The 18,729-nt window shown below is 39.5% G+C and overlaps 1 protein-coding gene across 2 annotated transcripts in view; it reads left to right on the forward strand.

The window, feature by feature from the left end:
- Positions 1–18,729, forward strand: part of Tmod3 (tropomodulin 3) — a 65,713-nt gene that overhangs the window by 20,489 nt on the left and 26,495 nt on the right. For both annotated transcript variants that reach the window (XM_020162040.2, XM_020162039.2), the window contains exons 2-3: positions 4,482–4,681; positions 10,647–10,803. In XM_020162040.2, coding sequence (XP_020017629.1) covers positions 4,556–4,681; positions 10,647–10,803 — 283 coding nt within the window. In that variant the 5' untranslated portion in view covers positions 4,482–4,555. The remainder of the gene's footprint in view (positions 1–4,481; positions 4,682–10,646; positions 10,804–18,729) is intronic.

An 18,729-nucleotide genomic window follows, 5' to 3' on the forward strand; every position in this document is an offset into this window, starting at 1 on the left:
TCACATGTGTTTTACACAGCTCAGTTGATGCAAAGAAGCTCTGTCAGTCTTGTGCTAATGTCAGTTGTGTTTAAATCATTGTGTGATCTGCTGAGTGTTTCCCTGACCTTAATTTTGTGAAAATCTGCTTTCCTTAAAGCAAAGCAAAGTAAGAGTGAATATGCTTAATTGAAGTGATAAAGTCAGTATTTGAGATTAGTTGAAAGGTGGCATGTCTTTAGTTGGGTGGCATGATGAGAAAAATGAATCAAGCTGTCCCACATTATGGTGCTGAACTCTGTGTGTCCTGTGCATTCATGGATTTTCCTCAGTGGAAGTCTCCTTGGAACCACAGACCCATGGATACCAAGGCTCTACTGTAGTATATACTGTATATACTGGCTTATTTAAATTCCTTTCAGCATAATGCATATGATTCATTCATTTTTTTTTTCAACACTGGGATTTGAACTCAAGGCCTTGCATTTGCTAGTCAGACACTCTTACCACTTGAGCCACTCCACCAGCCCTTCTTTGTGATGGGTTTTTTTGAAGTAGGATCTCTGGAACTATTTGTCTGGGCTGGCTTTGAACTTCAGTCCTCCTGATCTCTGCCTCTTGAGTAGCTAGGGTTGTAGGTGTGAGCCACTGGCACCCAGCTTATTCATGTTTTTGTATGTAGTAGTAATTGCCTTTTATTACTACATAGTATTCCATGAATATACGACAGTTCATTTGTGTAAACTCCTGGTGATAGACATTTGTTTCATTCCCAGTTTAGGGATATTATGAATAAAGCTGCTGTGATGATTTTTGTACATCTTTTCTTGTGAATACAGTCATCTTCCCAGGGTATACAGATAGTGAAATTGCTCCTGTTATAGTATACTTATGTTTATTTTAGTAGATACTGCCGAAGTCATTCTCCAAAGTGATTGAATCAATTTGAATTCCACCAGCAATTTATGAGATATCCAGTTGCCCCGTGTCCTTGTCAGCACTTAGAACTGCCATTTTTTTGAGTTTCAGCAGGTGGACATATTTCTATTTTTTATTTGATTAGGGATCTATATAACATTTTTTTAAAAAAGCAAAATTTGAAGGGAAAAAAACACCAGATTATTTCAACAACTTCATCTGAGAAATTTAAAATGTTGGAGTTAGGCAATTTAATTATTTACTTTCCGGTTACTTTTTAACCTAAAACATAAGTATTCTCGCTTTTTTATTTCTCACATAACTTCCTAATTTACAATAATGTAGGAAAAATACTGTAAAGTTATTGTCATGTAAAGTTAAAAGGCTAATGTTTCAGTAATCTTGAATAACTTCAGGTGAACTTATGTGAATGTTGAGGAGTTTATTCATGGCCTTGAAATTAGTTATATTTGCTGATTTTTAGTCCTTAGTATGTTCCATGATGCTGTGTTCTAGGTGTTGGGAGTAAAGTAGTGAGGAAAGTCCTTACTTGACTATGTTTGTAAGTTTTGATGACAGAATACTGACAACAAATCAATAAATATGTAAAATATGTAAAATGCAGCAGGAAGGGGGCCTGTGAGGGATGATGTTTTGTGAGGAGAGATCATGGGAGTACTCAGCACTCAATTAGGTGACATCTAAGCAGAGACCTTAGTGAGGGAACGGGTCATTTAGCTACCTTGGTGTTGAGTATTCTGGCCAGAAGGGTCATTAGGCTCAAAGGCCGGGAAGGGAGGGGGAGCAGGAGTATACCTGGTTTGTTGGATGAAGAGCAATTAAGATCAGGATTGCTGGAGCCTTGTAAGAGGTTGAATGGTTAGAGAGGAGTCATGGACCTTGTAGATCATTTTAAGACCATTTGGCTTTTATTTAGTTTTTGACATAAGGTCCCATTAGAATTTTGTAAGCAGCAAATTACCACTATTATTTATGTTCACTCAAAAACCTGTATAGGAATCTTCATAGCCACTTTTGTAATAGTGAAGAAGTGGAATTGGGAACCAGGCACCAATGACTCACATTTGTAGTCCTAGATGCTTGGGAAGCTGAAATCTGGAGAAATATGGTTCAAGACAAGGCTGGGCAAACAGTTCATGAGGGCCTGTCTCCAAAATAACCTAAGCAAAATGGACTGGAGAGGTGGCTCAAGCAGTACAGCCCCAATTCCACAAAAAAAAAAAAAAAAAAAAAGAATTGGAGCTGGGTGTGACATTTCACACCTGTAATCATGGGAGTAGGAGGCAAAGGATCAAAAGTTCAAGGCCAGGCCAGCACTGGTAGCTCATATCTGTAATACTGGCTTCGCAGAAAGCTGAGATCAGTATGATCTCCGTTCAAAGGCAACCTAGGCAAGATCGAGAGACCTGACACAAAACAGGGCTTATGGAGTGGCTCAAGTACTAGAGCACCTGTCTAGCAAGTGTGAGACCCTGAGTTCAGATCCCAGTATTGAAAAAAAAGAAAAAAGAGTACAAGGCCAGCCTGGGCAAAGTTAACAAGACGCTATCTCAAAAACAAAATAAACAAAAATGTCTAGGGGCATGACTCACGGTAGAGCACTTACCCAGTACATGCAAGGCCTTGAATTTAATCCCTAGTAATGTACCGCTCTCAAAAAAAAAAAAAATCACCTTTCACAATGGTCTGTCTGAACAACTTAGAGCAGTCTACCTGACCTTCACTCCATAGCATTGTTGTGGGTCTTTTCTCACATAGTACTTGTTACTACCTGATATTTTTATGTTCCTTTGTTCATTATTTTTTATCCATGTGCCACCATTAAAACAAATCAGAATGAGAATCTTGTCTGTCTTATATATTGCTTATTCCTGTTTATCTGGAACAAATCAATTCCTAGTACAGGAAGTGGCTTAAAAATATCGAGCAAATGATAACTATTGGAAAACAAATTCTCACATGGAGTGCTTGAGACTGAAAAACACAACTTACCTAGAGGGTCACAGATGCTCCATGGCCAGGGGTGCTAGGAGAAGTCAGAGAGGAAAAGACACAGTTGAACCTAGTGCATCTGTGATGAGTTTTTTTTTCAAGACAGGGTCTCCCAATTTGTTTGCTCAGGCTGGCTTCAAAACATCATCCTCCTGATCTCTGCCTCATGAATAGTTAGGATTGCAGGTGTGCGCCACCAGCACCTGACCAACCTAGGGCATCTGAAAAGCAGAGCTCCAACAGCTGAGATGGGAAGGTGTGCTGGAGATCGTACTCAGGGCCTTGCACATGCCAGGTAAACATGCTCTACCGCTGAGCTACATCCCCAGCCTCCAAATGCATAAGAAAATCAAGTTTTCATCATGGCTTATGTTTAATTTCAGAGATCAGATGGCTGATGCTCAGATATTTTTTTTACTTTGTTTTGTCTTTAACTTGGGAAGATCAGACAACAGAAAACTCTGAATAGCAAGCCAAAGTGGTTGACACATAAGGAAGAGAAAATGAGTAATATGGGCTGGAAAGAATTAGCACAAGTTATCAGACTAATTAGTTGTGATCAGAGCATTAGAGTTAGGGAGCAAGAGGACACTAGCTAGCTGGGAGAGGAAGATAGATTACCAGAGAAGAGAAAGCAGAGACTGCTATAAGATGCACTTGAATCAAATTTGACTTAATTAGGTGTCACCAGGTCCTGTACTTGGTGTTGACAACCCAGTGAAGGATGTGATCCAGGATAGAGTCTCTGCCCTACGGTGTCTTATCAGTGGAGGGAGGCAAATGACTGACTGTACTACAATATAATTGTCATTTGAAGTGAGGTGAGGAGTGCCTTTAGTGGGATAGTGGACAGCTGACTCTGGGATGGGATTTCACATGCTAGCCTTCAGCTTTATTTTTGAAGAATGCTGTGTTTTTCTTTTAAAAATACCTTTTGTTTTGTGGGACTTTGAACTCTGAGCTTCACACTTGCAGAAGAGGAGCTTACTACTGGAGCCATGCCTCCAGTCCAAAACACCTTTTTTTCAGATATACTTTTTCCCCAAAAAACTCTTTTCCAAAAGTGGCAAGAGTTCATTCCCTCTCTGGAGAGTGTTTTGATACTCCCTCTGTTTTAATATAGAGTCATAATTCTCCTAAGTAGTTTACACTAAAATAAGCTTAAACATACTGTGCTGGAGCAGAGTACTCTGGTAGAATAATTTGAAGTCATTCATGGAAGTTTTGCTTTTTTGGTAGTACTGGGGTTTGAACACAGGGTCTGGTGCTTGTTAAGAAGGCACCACTTGAGTTACTCCAGCCCTGGAAGTTTTTTTATTTGGCACTTATTATAATTTGTTTGCCTCTAAAATTCAATTATCAGAAATTCTAAATTCTATCAAGGAGCTCTTTTAATGGATTTGAATTTTATTCTCCCTTTTTCTCCCAGTTGATTATTTTGTCAACAAAAATAAAAGGGAAAGGCATTGAATGATCTGTAGACAAGAGTAGTATGGAATATATAATTAAAGAAATAGCATCTCACTCACCATAAATAATATTTAAAATGGTTTTGTTTCTTCTCCCCACAGCTTTAAGAAGAAGTAGAAATCACATCTTCCTGTACTGAATAGTAAAAGTGAAGTGACTTCCCACACTGCAAATCATGGCGCTGCCGTTCCGGAAGGACTTAGAGAAATACAAGGACCTAGATGAAGATGAGCTTCTTGGGAATCTGTCAGAAGTAGAACTGAAACAACTGGAAACGGTTTTGGATGATCTTGACCCTGAGGTAGATGCTAGTTGTTGAAGCAAAATGAAGTAACTCTTCAAACTGTTGCACATTAAGTTACTGCCTTTGAACAGCTAACTTTTTGTGACCTTTCCCTGGCACCCTCCACTGCTCCTTTTTATCCAAACTGGCTTGCTTTTTGCCTCTTCTCCAGTTCCCCTACTTCTGCCTCCCTATCTTTATGACATGACTGTTCTAAACTATCTTCTCTAACATCCTTATTTTCTTTTTTTTTTTCTTTTATTATTCATATGTGCATACAAGGCTTGGGTCATTTCTCCCCCTGCCCCCACCCCCTCCCTACCACCCACTCCGCCCCTCCCTCCCCCCCCCCACCCCCTCAGTACCCAGCAGAAACTATTTTGCCCTTATTTCTAATTTTGTTGTAGAGAGAGTATAAGCAATAATAGGAAGGAACAAGGGTTTTTGCTGGTTGAGATAAGGATAGCTATACAGGGCATTGACTCACATTGATTTCCTGTGCATGGGTGTTACCTTCTAGGTTAATTCTTTTTGATCTAACCTTTTCTCTAGTTCCTATTCCCCTTTTGCTATTGGCCTCAGTTGCTTTTAAGGTATCTGCTTTAGTTTCTCTGCGTTAAGGGCAACAAATGCTAGCTAATTTTTTAGGTGTCTTACCTATCCTCACCCCTCCCTTATGTGCTCTTGCTTTTATCATGTGCTCAAAGTCCAATCCCCTTGTTGTGTTTGTCCTTGATCTAATGTCCACATATGAGGGAGAACATACGATTTTTGGTCTTTTGGGCCAGGCTAAACTCACTCAGAATGATGTTCTCCAATTCCATCCATTTACCAGCAAATGGTAACATTTCATTCTTCTTCATGGCTGCATAAAATTCCATTGTGTATAAATACCACATTTTCTTGATCCATTCATCAGTAGTGGGGCATCTTGGTTGTTTCCATAACTTGGCTACTGTGAATAGTGCCGCAATAAACATGGGTGTGCAGGTGCCTCTGGAGTAATCTGTGTCACAGTCTTTTGGGTATATCCCCAAGAGTGGTATTGCTGGATCAAATGGTAGATCGATAACATCCTTATTTTCAAACATCTCCTCTAAGAAAATTTTTCAGAGCGAAAGAATGTTGCTGGGTGCTGTGGCTCACACCTGTAATCTTAGCTACTCAGGAGGCAGAGATCAGGAGGATCACGGTTTGAAAGCAGCCAGGGCAAATAGTTCGAGAGACCCCATTTTGAAAAAACTCATCAAAAAAAAGGGCTGCTTGAATGACTCAGGTGTAGGCCCTGAGTTCAAGCCTCAGTACCACAAAAAAAAAGAAAGGAAGAAAGTGTGTGTTTGTTACTGGGGTTTGAACTCAGGTCCTTGCTCAAGTGCTTGAGTCACACCCCCAGCCTTTTTGCTTTTATTATTTTTCAAAGAGGGTCTTGTGTTTATTCTCTAAGCCATCCTAAACCTGCTGCTTATACTTCTTTCATAGCTGGCTTGATTAGCTCTTTAATATGTGCTAATCTCTGTGTCTCTTCAGAACTTCTCCAGCAGGCTGGCTGTAGCATACGGTGTGCCTCCAGAAGGTTCTTCATCACCCTAAACCTAACTGTTACTTTGATAGAAATTGCTGACCAAACAGTATAAATTTCTAGTCATTGGTAGAATAGATGTAAGTAGTCTCTTGGTAATATAGAAGCCAACTATGAGACAGACCCGAACAATTTAGGATGGTTAGTTTGAGTAATTTCAGCAGGCTCCAGGCTATAGAATTGGTCTCTAGTTGTGTGCCATCTGGCCCTGGAGTGCTTAGGCTTGATATGTGAAAATTAGATAAAACAGCTGGTTGAGTTTATGGGGCCTGGATTGGGTAGTTTGATTATGAAAGGTGACTCTTGTTGGGTTTGGCAGGAGAAGAGGTTTGTGCTTTCTTCTCAGAATTAGCTAGTACTGAGAGGGCCCCTCTCTCCACAGAATTAGCAAGGTTCCCAAGATGTCAAGGTATCATAAAATACAGAAAATAGAAAAACATGATAATACTTCAGCCACTAATGTGACAAGCAACAATATCTTCAGATATTATCAGATGTCTTTCAGCATACAAAAAAACCCTATGTTGAAAAATAATCTAGTCTGGATCCTTTGTTTTACAAATGTAAAACAAAAGAAGGTAACTTGCTTCAGTTTTTATAGTTATGGGAAGTGGGTTGTCTTAGAAAGAGAGATCGAGGGCTGGGGAGTGGCTCAAGTGGTAGAGTGCCTGCCTAGCAAGCACAAGGCCCTGATTAAAACCCCAGTACCACCAAAAAAAGAAAAAAGATAGAGATCGAGAACAGTGACGACACCCACCATGGCACAGACTTGTATGGAAATGAAAGGGGCTTGGAATGTCAAGTCTCTCCCCACGAGCATCCTATAGGGAGTGATTGGCATGAAAGTCATAAAAAGAATTATGACATGTCCCAACAATCACTCTGTGCATGTGATTACCCATGACCAAATAAGAAAAACCCATGGTGGTGGTGGGAAGTTTAAAGGTACAATGAGATTATGATGACATGTTTATGGACAAAAGGCAACTCTCTGTCAAAGTAGCCCACTTTAACTGGATTAGACCAGAACTTGTTTTTCACTTGGAACCAGGTGCAGGGGACATAAGTTACTCTTGAGGAGGGTCAGTCTGTATCAGGCCTTCTCCTTATTAGTTTGTACCAAACTTCCTCCTTCCTATTGGTCATATAGGGGTCTTTTTTATGTTTTGCAGGTGTTTTATAAGGTTGTGGAACCAAAAACCTTTGTCAAGAAAAGTTTCACTTGCAGCATGTAAGCAAGCAGGTCATGAGAAATTGAGAATGGGGCTCTGGGATCCTCCATTTTTAGGTTTCCTTTGTTCAAGTCTTCCTTGCTAGCTATCAAACTGAGAGTAGACTCTGCACTGGCCAATTGATACCTGGGTGTCTAGCAGTCTTTGTTAAATAACAGTAAGTCTCTCCATTTAACTCATGCACTATGGAATCAATCTAAAATCAGATCACTTAACTTTTCTAATTTGCAAATCCATGGCTTGCTTCTTGCATGGAACTTCTAACATTAGAACTTCTTGCATTAGACTTCTAACCTCTAAATATATTTTTGCAAACTCCCCAACACCAGCTGGAACTCAGATACTGTTAGTTGAGACTAGGAAAACAGTGGTATTTATTGACAGCATGCTTCTCAGGTAATGACACTTTCAGAACAAGTTCCAATAAGCTATCAGGTAGGAAAAGGGGGCAAGGGTAGTAATAGCTGCTTCATCCAGAGACATTGTAATTTACAAGGTCTTAGACGGTGGGATAGGAGCAAATGAAGGTGTATGTGGCGTCTTTTTATATTTTGGATGACTATTTTAAACTGCATTCAGTGTATTTGTTTGCTAACGCACTAACATTTTCACAAAACATCACATGGTAGAAGGAAGGACATAACATATTCAAGGGAGGAAAGAGTCTAGTATGACTAGAATGGAGGGAGTGTGTGAGATGAGGCCAGGGTAACAGTTTGAGAGGGTGGGGATGAAGGATAAGGAGATCAGTCACCTGATACAGGGAGATAATTGAAATGCCAAGGTAACATTCCAGGCAAACCTGCATCATAGCTTGGGCCAAAGTAATGGTGTTAGATAAGAAAAATGATTGAGTTCTTTAGGAGGTAAAACTGGATGGGATTTTCAGGTAGAATAAGAATGATTTCTTTGCTGGGCTCAGTGGCTTAAGCCTAAGTACTTAAGAGGCAGAGATCTCAGTTCAAGACCAGTCAGGGCAGAAAGTTTGTAAGACCCCATCTCAACAAATGACAGGGCACTGTGGTGTGTGCCTGTCATCCCCAACTATGCAGGGAAGCACAAATAGTAAGAAGATTGTGGTTCAGGCCTGTCTGGGCATAAAATAAGACCTTATTTCAAAAATAACCAACACAAAAAGGCTAAGATGTGTGGCTCAAGTGGTACAGCGCCTGCCTAGCAAGCATGAAGCCTCAAGTTCAATCCCTAAATACCAGCCCCCCCAAAAAAAACGGGATTCTTTCTGTCTCATTCTTTTGCTTTCAAAATTGAAGGTAGAAATTTTGCATTTCTTTTTTATATTTCCAGGTTTTTTTATTATAAATACATATTTGTGCAGGATTTAGAACAAATCTCATTTGTGGTTCATCTTTATAGGTCAGCTTTCTTTGTGATGGGTATTATTACATTAAGGAGAACACAAAGGTGGATTTCTTGAAAATTGTTGTGGAGCTCAACCAATGGCCAAAGTGGAAGTGTTATATTTTTCTAGTTATAAAATGAACATTTCCACCCATGAGATTCATCATCATGGCCACTATTGGGAGGTGTTACAGAAGAAGGTTGGCCTTTCATGTGACTTCTCTGACTGCCTCTCATTTATAAAGCAAAGGAGTATCTAGAAATGTGAGACAAGGCAGTGTCTCTTCTGGCTTTTGACAAGCAAAAGAATGTTGCTCACTTTGTCTTGTCACTCCACGTTACTCCTGGCTAAGTGAAAAGTCAGAATAGAGCCTGCTCATCACCTTCCTCCCCCGACCCCTGCTCCCAGTCAGTACATAGACTCAAACGCTGTGCCCATGTGGAAACCCAGGGATATAACTCTTGTTGTGAGCATCTTAGGGTACCTTGGGGCCTGTGTAGCAATGACAGTACTTGTTGCAAGTACATCCTAGTGCTCATGTACTCACATATATAGACACACAAAAGTGGAAGCTTTTGTATTATGTTTAAACAGACAAGTAAACATTGATCTGATGTCCTATATAATGTACATGTTTTTGTCATGGAAAGGGCTCTGTGATTAAGTGGAAGTCATGAGGAAGGATTATCGTGTATAGTTAGTTTTTGACAATACCGGGATTTGAACTTAGGACCTTGTGAACCCCCAGCTACATATAGTTTAAGTTTCTTTTGTAATAGAATTATTCTCTCTAGGTACATATTTGCTGAGCGGTTGTTAAGTGATAAGAAAACTTTTTATTTTCCTTTTTTGTTTTTCGTTTTTTTGAGACATGGTCTCACTATGTAGCTCAGGCTGATCTCAGACTTGTGATCCTTTTGCCTCTGCCTCTTGAGTGCTGGAACACAGATGTCCCCCACCAGGCCTGGCTAAGAAAACTTTTTTTTTCTTAAGCTGGGCCTTGTGGTACAGGCCTGTAATCTCAGCACTCACATGGCAGAGGCAGGAGGATCACAAGTTCAGAACCAGCCTGGGTTACGTAGCAAGACTTGGGAGGCTGAGATGCTGAGGATTATGGTTTAAGGCCACCCTTAAGAAACAAATTCATGAGATACCCATCTCAACCAATAGCTGAGCATGGTGGCATCCCAGTTACATGAGGGGCTGAGATTGGGAGGGCTGTGGTTCCAGACCAGCCCCAGACAGAAAAAAAAAAAATTCAAAGTACAGAAGGAGGCTAAAATAGGAGGGTCGTGGTCCAGCCTGTCTTCAAAATAACCAGACCAAAAAGAGCTGGAAGTGTGGCTCAAGTAAACCTGCATAGAAAATGGGAAGCTAAGTTCAAACCCCAGTACCACCAAGCAAACAAACAAAAAAACCCTTATTTTTTGTAATCTCTGGACACTTAGAAACTAAATGGTGTTTTCTGGTAGTAGAATATTTTCCAAATAAGATATGTAGATGCTATGAATAATAAAAAAATTTAAAAAATTAAAACCCAAGCATTGTATGCACATATGAATAATTAAAAAAATTTTAAAAATAAAGAAAAGATATGTAGATGCCTATTTTAATAATAATATAAGTGAATTCTTCCAAATTTTAAAAGAAAGACTTCTTTGCTAAGAGCACGTTTATAGTATGACCTGAAGTCCTACAATGAGGTGTTTAATGTCTGTGTCATATTGTAACTTTCTTATGTAGGAAATGTATGGAAGCATATAGCGTTGACATTTTTGATGGTCATAATGGCTGATTCATTGTCTTTGGCAGAATGCCCTTCTGCCTGCAGGGTTCCGTCAGAAGAACCAGACATCAAAGTCCGCCACAGGGCCCTTTGATAGGGAACACCTCCTTTCATATCTGGAGAAGGAAGCATTGGAGCATAAGGACAGGGAAGACTATGTGCCCTACACTGGAGAAAAAAAAGGTAAGTCCAGGATTTGAAGTCATCATTTGATAGCACTGGGTTTTTCTTCTACAGGTAGGTATGGAGAAAATTCTATTTTTAGAGTTACATCATTAATGGACTTTAAAGATATGATACTTAAAATTTTACTAGGTCTTTTAGATACTTTTACTTACGTTTTTATCACCTTGGCCATTAAGTTTTTTCTTAATGATTCATTAGTGAGGTTTTATTACACAATAATTTTGTATAACCTTCCCTATTTCTCTGATATCAGAAGGCAGAGGTAAAATTTTAAATCCACTAGTATATTACAAAGTACAAATGATGTCAAAGCAATGCTCTAGTTTTACTCTTGTCTCTAAAGTGGAATATCATAAAATAATGCATTCCATGTTTTTAAAGATGCTTTTTAAAAGAGATCCTTCCATAGTAACCTTACTTAATGATTTGTGGTTATGATTGCCAGGCTTCGTAATTGTTACTTTCAGGAACTTTTCCTAGTCTACCTTCCTCCCATTGCAGTTTCCAATCTTTTGTGTATCTTTAGTGGAGACTGAGTACAACCATGTTTTTAAAAATTCTCTATAAATAACAAATGATATAAGATAAGTTTAAATTAGATGAGCATACAGGTGGGTCTAAAAAAACAAATTCTACCCACACTGTTATTTGGGATGTTGTATGTAGAATACATGGAACATGGTAACAGCCTAGCAGAATTGAAGATTAGCCTTTCCAGCCACTGTTTCTACATCTGAATCTGTCGTGATCTAGACTGGAGACTCAACTTTTTATTTGGAAAGAAAGCCCTGTTCAAGGATTTTATCAGAACTATGTCTCGTGGCTACTCAGTGGTTTCAAGAGAAACTAGAAAATTTAAAGTGAAAAACTAAACAACAAAAAAAAGAGAAGCTGGAAAATTCACTTTTAGCATTCCAGCTTCTACAATAGAGGATGGCTAGTGAATGAGTTTTGAGTAGGTTATTCATAAGTTCTGCGTCAGGTTTCTTCAAAATTATGTCATCCTCACCCTATTCCTGTGGTGGGTAGGAAGAGAAAGAAAGAGAAAGATTGAGATTCTTGTCTAATGGCAGAATTCCTCCTTACTTGGAAGAGGTCAGTCTTTGAGGCCATCAACTGATCAAATGAAGCCCACCTACATAATTTGCTTTATTCAAAGTCCAGTTGCTTAAATGTTAATTTAATCTAGTAAATTCCTTAACAGAAACATCCAGAATAGTATTTGATCAAATAGCTGGCCCAGCCATGTGGACACATAAAATTAACCATCACAGTGCTGGAGATGGGAATGTCCTCAGGTGTTTAGGACCAAAAAGAGAGTTGAAAACCAGTATAGAGTTTTTAAGTGTGGTGAGTCACAAAAATAGAGAAAGTTATGGCTTTCTTTGTTTTTGTCATATTTGCACCTATACAGACATATCTGTACAAGTTTTTATAGCTTCAATCTTGCTTATATAGGAGAAAATTGTGTTAGAACAAATATCAGTCGATCGCCTTTATTATTCTGCATGTTCCAGGTTCTCTCTGGGGGTAAAGCTAGGAAGAAGAACAGAGGTGGAAGTAGAAGGAGAGATGAGATACAAGAAGAGAGACAGCGGTGAGAGAAAAGAAAAACTATAGAAGTTGAGGACAAGAAGAGAAAATAGGATATGTACAAGGGCTGTCCTTACCCCAGACTGACCCAAGAATTTTCCTTGTGTGCTTTTGTTTCATAATCTCCAGTTACTTAGGAGAAGATCCTGGAGGATAAGAGGAAATAGAATGTAGGGAATTATAGAAAATAAGAAAATACTAGCTGGGAACCATGGCTTATGCCTTGCATTCCACCTACGCAGGAGGCAGCGATCCAAGAGGATCATGGTTCAAGGCCAGCCCAGGCAAAAAGTTAGTGAGACCCTGTCTCAACCAATAGCAGAGCACAGTGCATGCCTGCCATCTCAGCTGTGTAGGAGAAATAAATAGAAGGAATGAGGTCCAGTTCTGGCTTGAGACCTTTTCTCAAAAAAGCAAAAAAGAGTTGGAGGTGTGGCTGAAGTGGTAGAGTTCCTGCTCTACCAGTTTAGCTGTGAGGCCTTGAGTTCAAACCCCAGTACCACCACCAAAAATGAAGCCCTGAGTTCAAACCTCCCAGTACCACCACCAAAAAAAAAAAAAAAAAAGCATAAGGGAAGGGAGAAAGGAGGGGAAGGGGAAGGGAAAGGAAGTGGGAAGATTAAGAGTTCGAGGCCATTTTGGGCTACATAGAGAGACCCTGTCTCCCTAGCAAGTGTGAGGCCTTGAGTTCAAACCCCAGTACCACCAAAAACCAAAATAAAACAAAACAAGACTTAAAAACAAAAAAAGAGGGAGAAATGATAGTGAAGAATAAGGATGGTAGTGGGCAGGAATGCTGTAACCTCAATTAGAGTAGTTTGCTTCCTTCTGTGTATCTTTAAAATTGTTTTAAGTAAGGTTTTAGATGAGTAAAAATTAAGAGACATAAGCAAATAATTGTTTGATCCTCAGCACTGCAAAAAAGTTGATTTTGCATTTATAAATTGTGTTTTATAATCATTGTCTCTTTTAGCTGCCTACCTATTGTGGGCAGCTATGAAACTGATTAAGACCATAGCATTTAAATAAATATATATATATAAAAGATGACCTTTTTATAGCGTACAGAAAATGCACAATTTATGCATGTACAGCTCACCTGCGTAATCATCTGTGAGCTCACCTGTGTAATCACCAATCAGGTCAAAACATTATCACACCACCAAGAAGTCCCTTCATGCTCCTTGCTGGTCACTTTTCTCTTTTGCTCCCTCAAAGAACTCACCAACATTAGTTCTGCCACTTTTTTCTATGCAGAGGTAGTAGGTTCGTGCAGTCTGCCCTGCCTTTTTGTGATAAGCAAATTGGCACAGTGAAATCACTGTAAAAATCATATGGATGATTATTACCAAATAAGAGATTTCCATTCTTTGACATGGAGCAGTGGTCCAAAATCACAGAGATGAGGTTGTGAGTTTCAGCAATCCATTTGAATGAAGCCGAAGTTACCAAGCTGTGCATTTAAACCTTAAAAGCCATGTCATGTTGCCACAGACCTTAGGACTGGTAAATTCTTCAGCAACTGAAGAACTTTGTCTCTGGAGCTCTGCAATGAATGTAGTGAAGAGCCACCTCTGTTCTAAAATCTACCCTAGACTCTCTTCCTTAACTTGTTAGCCTTGCTTATCCTTAGTCACTGGTATGCCTTCTGTTCCCTGTGTCTCAGCTCCAAGATCCTGATCACAGTCCAGAAGATGTCGGGATATTTTATACATCTTAATAACATACTTCCCAATCAAATTAATGTGAATCTCCTCCTTGGCTCAAAATGTGCAGAAGCTTGTTTATTTGAGATGCCTCTTCCATTACTCTCTGCACTGAACACCTTGAGAGTCTCAGATTTTTTACTTACTAGTTTCATTCAGAGGAATAGACTTTCAGACTGAGGGCACTTTTGCAGACAGTAGGGCTTCTGTAACTTCATAAAATACTTTGCAAACCTACCTCTGTTGAGAAGAACATTTTACTTTTTTGGTAGACTTGGAAGATTTAGAATCAGTTAAATGTGCCATTGGTCTCTAAACTAAATGGATTTTTATTTGAAGGTGACTAGCCTCAAAAGTTCAGTACCCAGTGGCAATATTAGCTTGATTTAAAACTGCTTCCAAGTTATATACCAAATCACATAAATGATCTCCCATCAAAAAAAAAATTTGTTTGTTTATTGCAACAGAATTTGCCTCTGTCTCCAAGGTCCTGGGATTACAGGGATGTGCCACCATGTGCAGCCATTCATCATAAATTTTTTTTTGGCGGTATTGGAGTTTGAACTCGGGCCTTGTGCTTAAAAGCACTCTACTACTTGCACCCTGGCTCCAGCCCTTTTGCTTTAGGTTATTTTTCAGATAGGATCTCAGTCTTTGCCTGAGCCAACTTGGACCATGATCCTCCTTCCTATGCCATCTCTTCCAAACTATGCTTCCCTTGTGACTGGGATTACAGGCCAGTACTTTGGCTTGTTCATTGAGATGGGGTCAAACTTTCTGCTTGGGTTGGGCTCAAACTGTGATCCTTCCCATCTCTACCTCCCAAGTAGCTTTGATTATAGATATGAACCACCAATTCATTCTAAATTAAAGACCTATCAGATGATTGCTCATTTTTTTTTAAAAGCAAAAAATTGGGAACACTAAAAGGATTATTTTTCTAGTCATTAGGGGCCAGCTACTTTCTCATATTCAGAAACCAGACAAAGATTGATTGTACTTGTTATTCTTGCATCAAAAGGTGTACCCTGCTTGGGGACCAAAATGACACACAATAGGCAAGGACAGGAGGGACTCCAGTAAGCCAAAAATTGCAGTTTCTATTTTTTGCTTCTGACCAAGAACAAAGTGATATATTCATGTCAAATTGCCTCAGTTGTTTTTGTTTTTTTTTTTTAAATCTGATAGGGCTGGGGGCAAGTAGAGCACTTGGCTGTCATGTACCAGGTCCTGGGTTTGATATCTAGATGACAAAAACAAACAAAAAATGATAACTTAAGGACACTTAAAAGTTATTATATGTAAATAAATTTATAATTTCATGATTTGTGAAATGATTATTTTATAACTGTACATGTTACAGAATTGAAAGCATATGTCAACATCCGAGGAGGAATTAATCCTAATGAAGTGAAGTTGAAGACCTTGTGTCTTACATGCATTTTGGGAACGTTTTGTTCTATGCTGCTAAATGTTTACATTTAATAGTGCTTTCAGTAACAGCAAAAAGAATGCATTAAGCAACTAGGAAGGTCACGGCTGACAAATGCGTTAAGAATGGTTTTTAAGGGCATTATTGATAGTGGGACCCATAAATTCATCTCAGTCAATAAGCTTATGGTAGGAATAGTATCCTGGTTTCAAGTTATCTTGGCAAAGATTAATAGAAATATCTCTCTTATAAGTCTAAATGCTCAGAAACTCAGTGTTTAAGAAAGTTAAAATAATTTAAGTGCATGTTCTTTTTACTTGTAGATGTAAGGTTAAAATGTTGGAAAGATGTAGCTTTTTGTTTTTTTAAATTTTTATAAAATACGTGATTGAGGCATAAACCAAGACAGGGGTGCTAAGACAGGGGTGCTAGAGAGTAATTCTCTCAGCTCTTTCTGAGAATGGAGAGAATACAGAGTGCTGACTGTACAGCTGCTTACTACTTCCCATCATAGGTTTACATGACTTGAGTATTCTGTCTGAAAGATAGACAGGTCATAGAGCTTTGCCATCAGTTTGTCACTTGGAGCAGTAGTCTGCCCAAGTCTGGTATGTCTTACTGCCTCTCATTTGCTTTGCTGTGAGTCTTTCTCCCCATTACTAATACTACATTTCACACTTCCTGAGGCTTTTTTTCTCCTGTGTCCCTTATTTCACGGATGGACCACAGCCATGGCAGCACCTTATTTATTACAGAGGTGTTTGAGCTGCTGACTCATTCAAGATGGGCTCCTCCCTTCCTTGCCTGTTGGCCTTGGGGTAAAGCCATCTATGCTTTTTTGTCCTTCCTTTTTCCTTCCCCACCCTGAGAATGGAATGCCTTTGGGTTCCTTGCCACACACTGTACCCTGCTTTAAATTTAATCATGTTATCTGGGTGCTGGTGGCTCATGTCTATAATCCTAGCTACTTGGGCAGCTGAGATAGGGACCCTTGAAGTTTGAGGCCAGCCTGGATGAATAGTTGATGGGACCCCCATCTCCAAAATAACCAGAACAAAATGGATGGGAGGTTTAATTCAAGTGGTGGAATGCCACCTTTACAGGTGTAAAGTCCTAAGTCCAAACCCCAGTCCCACCAAAAGAAAAAAAAAAAAAGAAAAAAATTAATCAGATTGCTTTAACCAAAGGACTTCTCATATCCAATTAATTTACTTGTAAGTGCCTCAGCTTTCCAGAAAACTTACTCTAAAAGTGGCTTCCCTCATCTTGCTGGGTATGTGACTTCTTTGCAGGAAACTGGATCCCATAACCAAAAATATCATGGTTATAACCTGCCAGAATCAACAGGATTATGTGATTGCCAGTGGGCATTTGGCTTAATGAATTCCAGATAAAACTGGATCTTATTTCTGAAGTCATATTTTATGGGTTCTAAATGTCCCTTGTATACCTCTAGCACTGAAGCTGACATTTGAAATAGACTGCTTAAATTTGCTGTGTAGATGCTGGCACCTCCCTTTTCAGAGTGGTCACCCTGTGTCATTTGAGTGATTTACTTGTCATGATGCAGTAAGGGGTTAGCCAGATGAAACGGTTCATCACTCATACTAAGAGCTTAGGGAAAACCTCAGGATAAACTGCACTGCTCTGGACAGTTCTTTTCCTACCAACATTTCTGCATATAATTAACATGCCATAGAGTACTGCTTTTAGTTGCTTCAAAATCATAATATGAACCAGCGTTACTCGGATTTTTAACTCTTGATGAGTTATCCCTTTCGTGATTGCAAAACAACCTTCTTTATCCCTGGTAATGTTTTTTGCTCTGAAATGTCCTTTGTCTGATTAGTGAAGTCACTCTTGTTTTTTACGCCATCTTGTTTTTGAGGGTAGGTAAGGCATATAGTACTGTGGGTATTGCATCCAGGGCTTCAGGTTCTCAGGCAGCTAGGCAAACACTCTTACCCCTGTGCTACCACCTTCTTTTGATTAATGTTAGCATGGTTTCTCTTTTCTATTTGTCCTATGTGTTCTTTGTTCCTTTTTCCCCTCTCTCTTTTATTGCTGATGTTTTTACTTTGTTGTTACTTGAAACAGGATCTTGCTATGTAACCCAGGCAGGCCTCAAAATTGTAATCCTCCTGCCTCAGCCTCCTGAGTAGCCGGGACTACAGGCATGTACCATTGTGCTTGGCTTCTACTTTTTAAACATATGGAATAAGACTAAAATAACTTTTAATATATTTGCTTGTTAATTTTGTAACCTGTCATTATTAAGTCAGTTTTGATAAACTGAATTGTCTCCCCTTATGGTTTGAATTTTCCTGTGTCTTTGCATGCTGGTAATTTTTTAGTGGATGCCAGTCATTTTAACATTTGATGCTGGATATATTTGTTTCCCTGTAAATCCTGAGTTTTATTCTGGGGCGTGATTTAAGTTTCTTGGAAACAGTTTGATTCTGTACAGTCTCGCTTCTAAGGTTTGTTAAGCAGGACTGCTGCAGTGTTCTGCCTGAGGCTATTATTTCCCTCTACTGAGAGGCAAGACCTTGGTGAGTTCCCTGCTCAATTACTCTGTTCTATGAATTCTGAGGTTTTCCAGTCTGACTGGCAGGAACAGGTTCTGTTCCTAGTCCTGCATGAACACAGGTCCTTAATCCTTGCCTCAAGGTACTTTTCCTCAGCACATGTGTGGACCAGTGCTCTGCTGAATACCCATGGCAGCCCTCTGTACCACTCCTGGGTTCTCTCTCTGCAGCTCTCTCATCTCTGGTCCTCTGTCCTGCAAAACTAACCACCTTGGTCGTTCTGGACCTCTGTCCCATCTCTTCAGCTCAGGGAGTTTGCCAGGCTCTGCATGAATTTCTGCTCCCTGCTTTGCAGTCTGGATATTTTCTCCAGGCAGTAAGCTAAGCAAGTGTAAGATTTACTTCTTTACTCCTCCTCATCTCCTAGGGATCACTGTCTTTGTTGCCTGGTCTGGTGATCAGTGTCTTGAAAAACTGTTGTTTTGTGCGTTTCTTTCATTTAGGGGCTATTTTAGGCACGTGGGTAGATACTCCTCTCTGTGTTACACCATCTTGGCTGGAAGTAAAAGTCTCCAGAATAGGAAATGATAGATAGCCTGTTTCTGCAGCTGGAGTGTTAGCTCCTTGTGTTGGTCAGCTTTCCATCACTATAACAAAATACCTG

Source organism: Castor canadensis, chromosome 2 (genome assembly GCF_047511655.1).
Source record: "Castor canadensis chromosome 2, mCasCan1.hap1v2, whole genome shotgun sequence".
In the NCBI taxonomy this organism is placed as follows: Eukaryota; Metazoa; Chordata; class Mammalia; order Rodentia; family Castoridae; genus Castor; species Castor canadensis.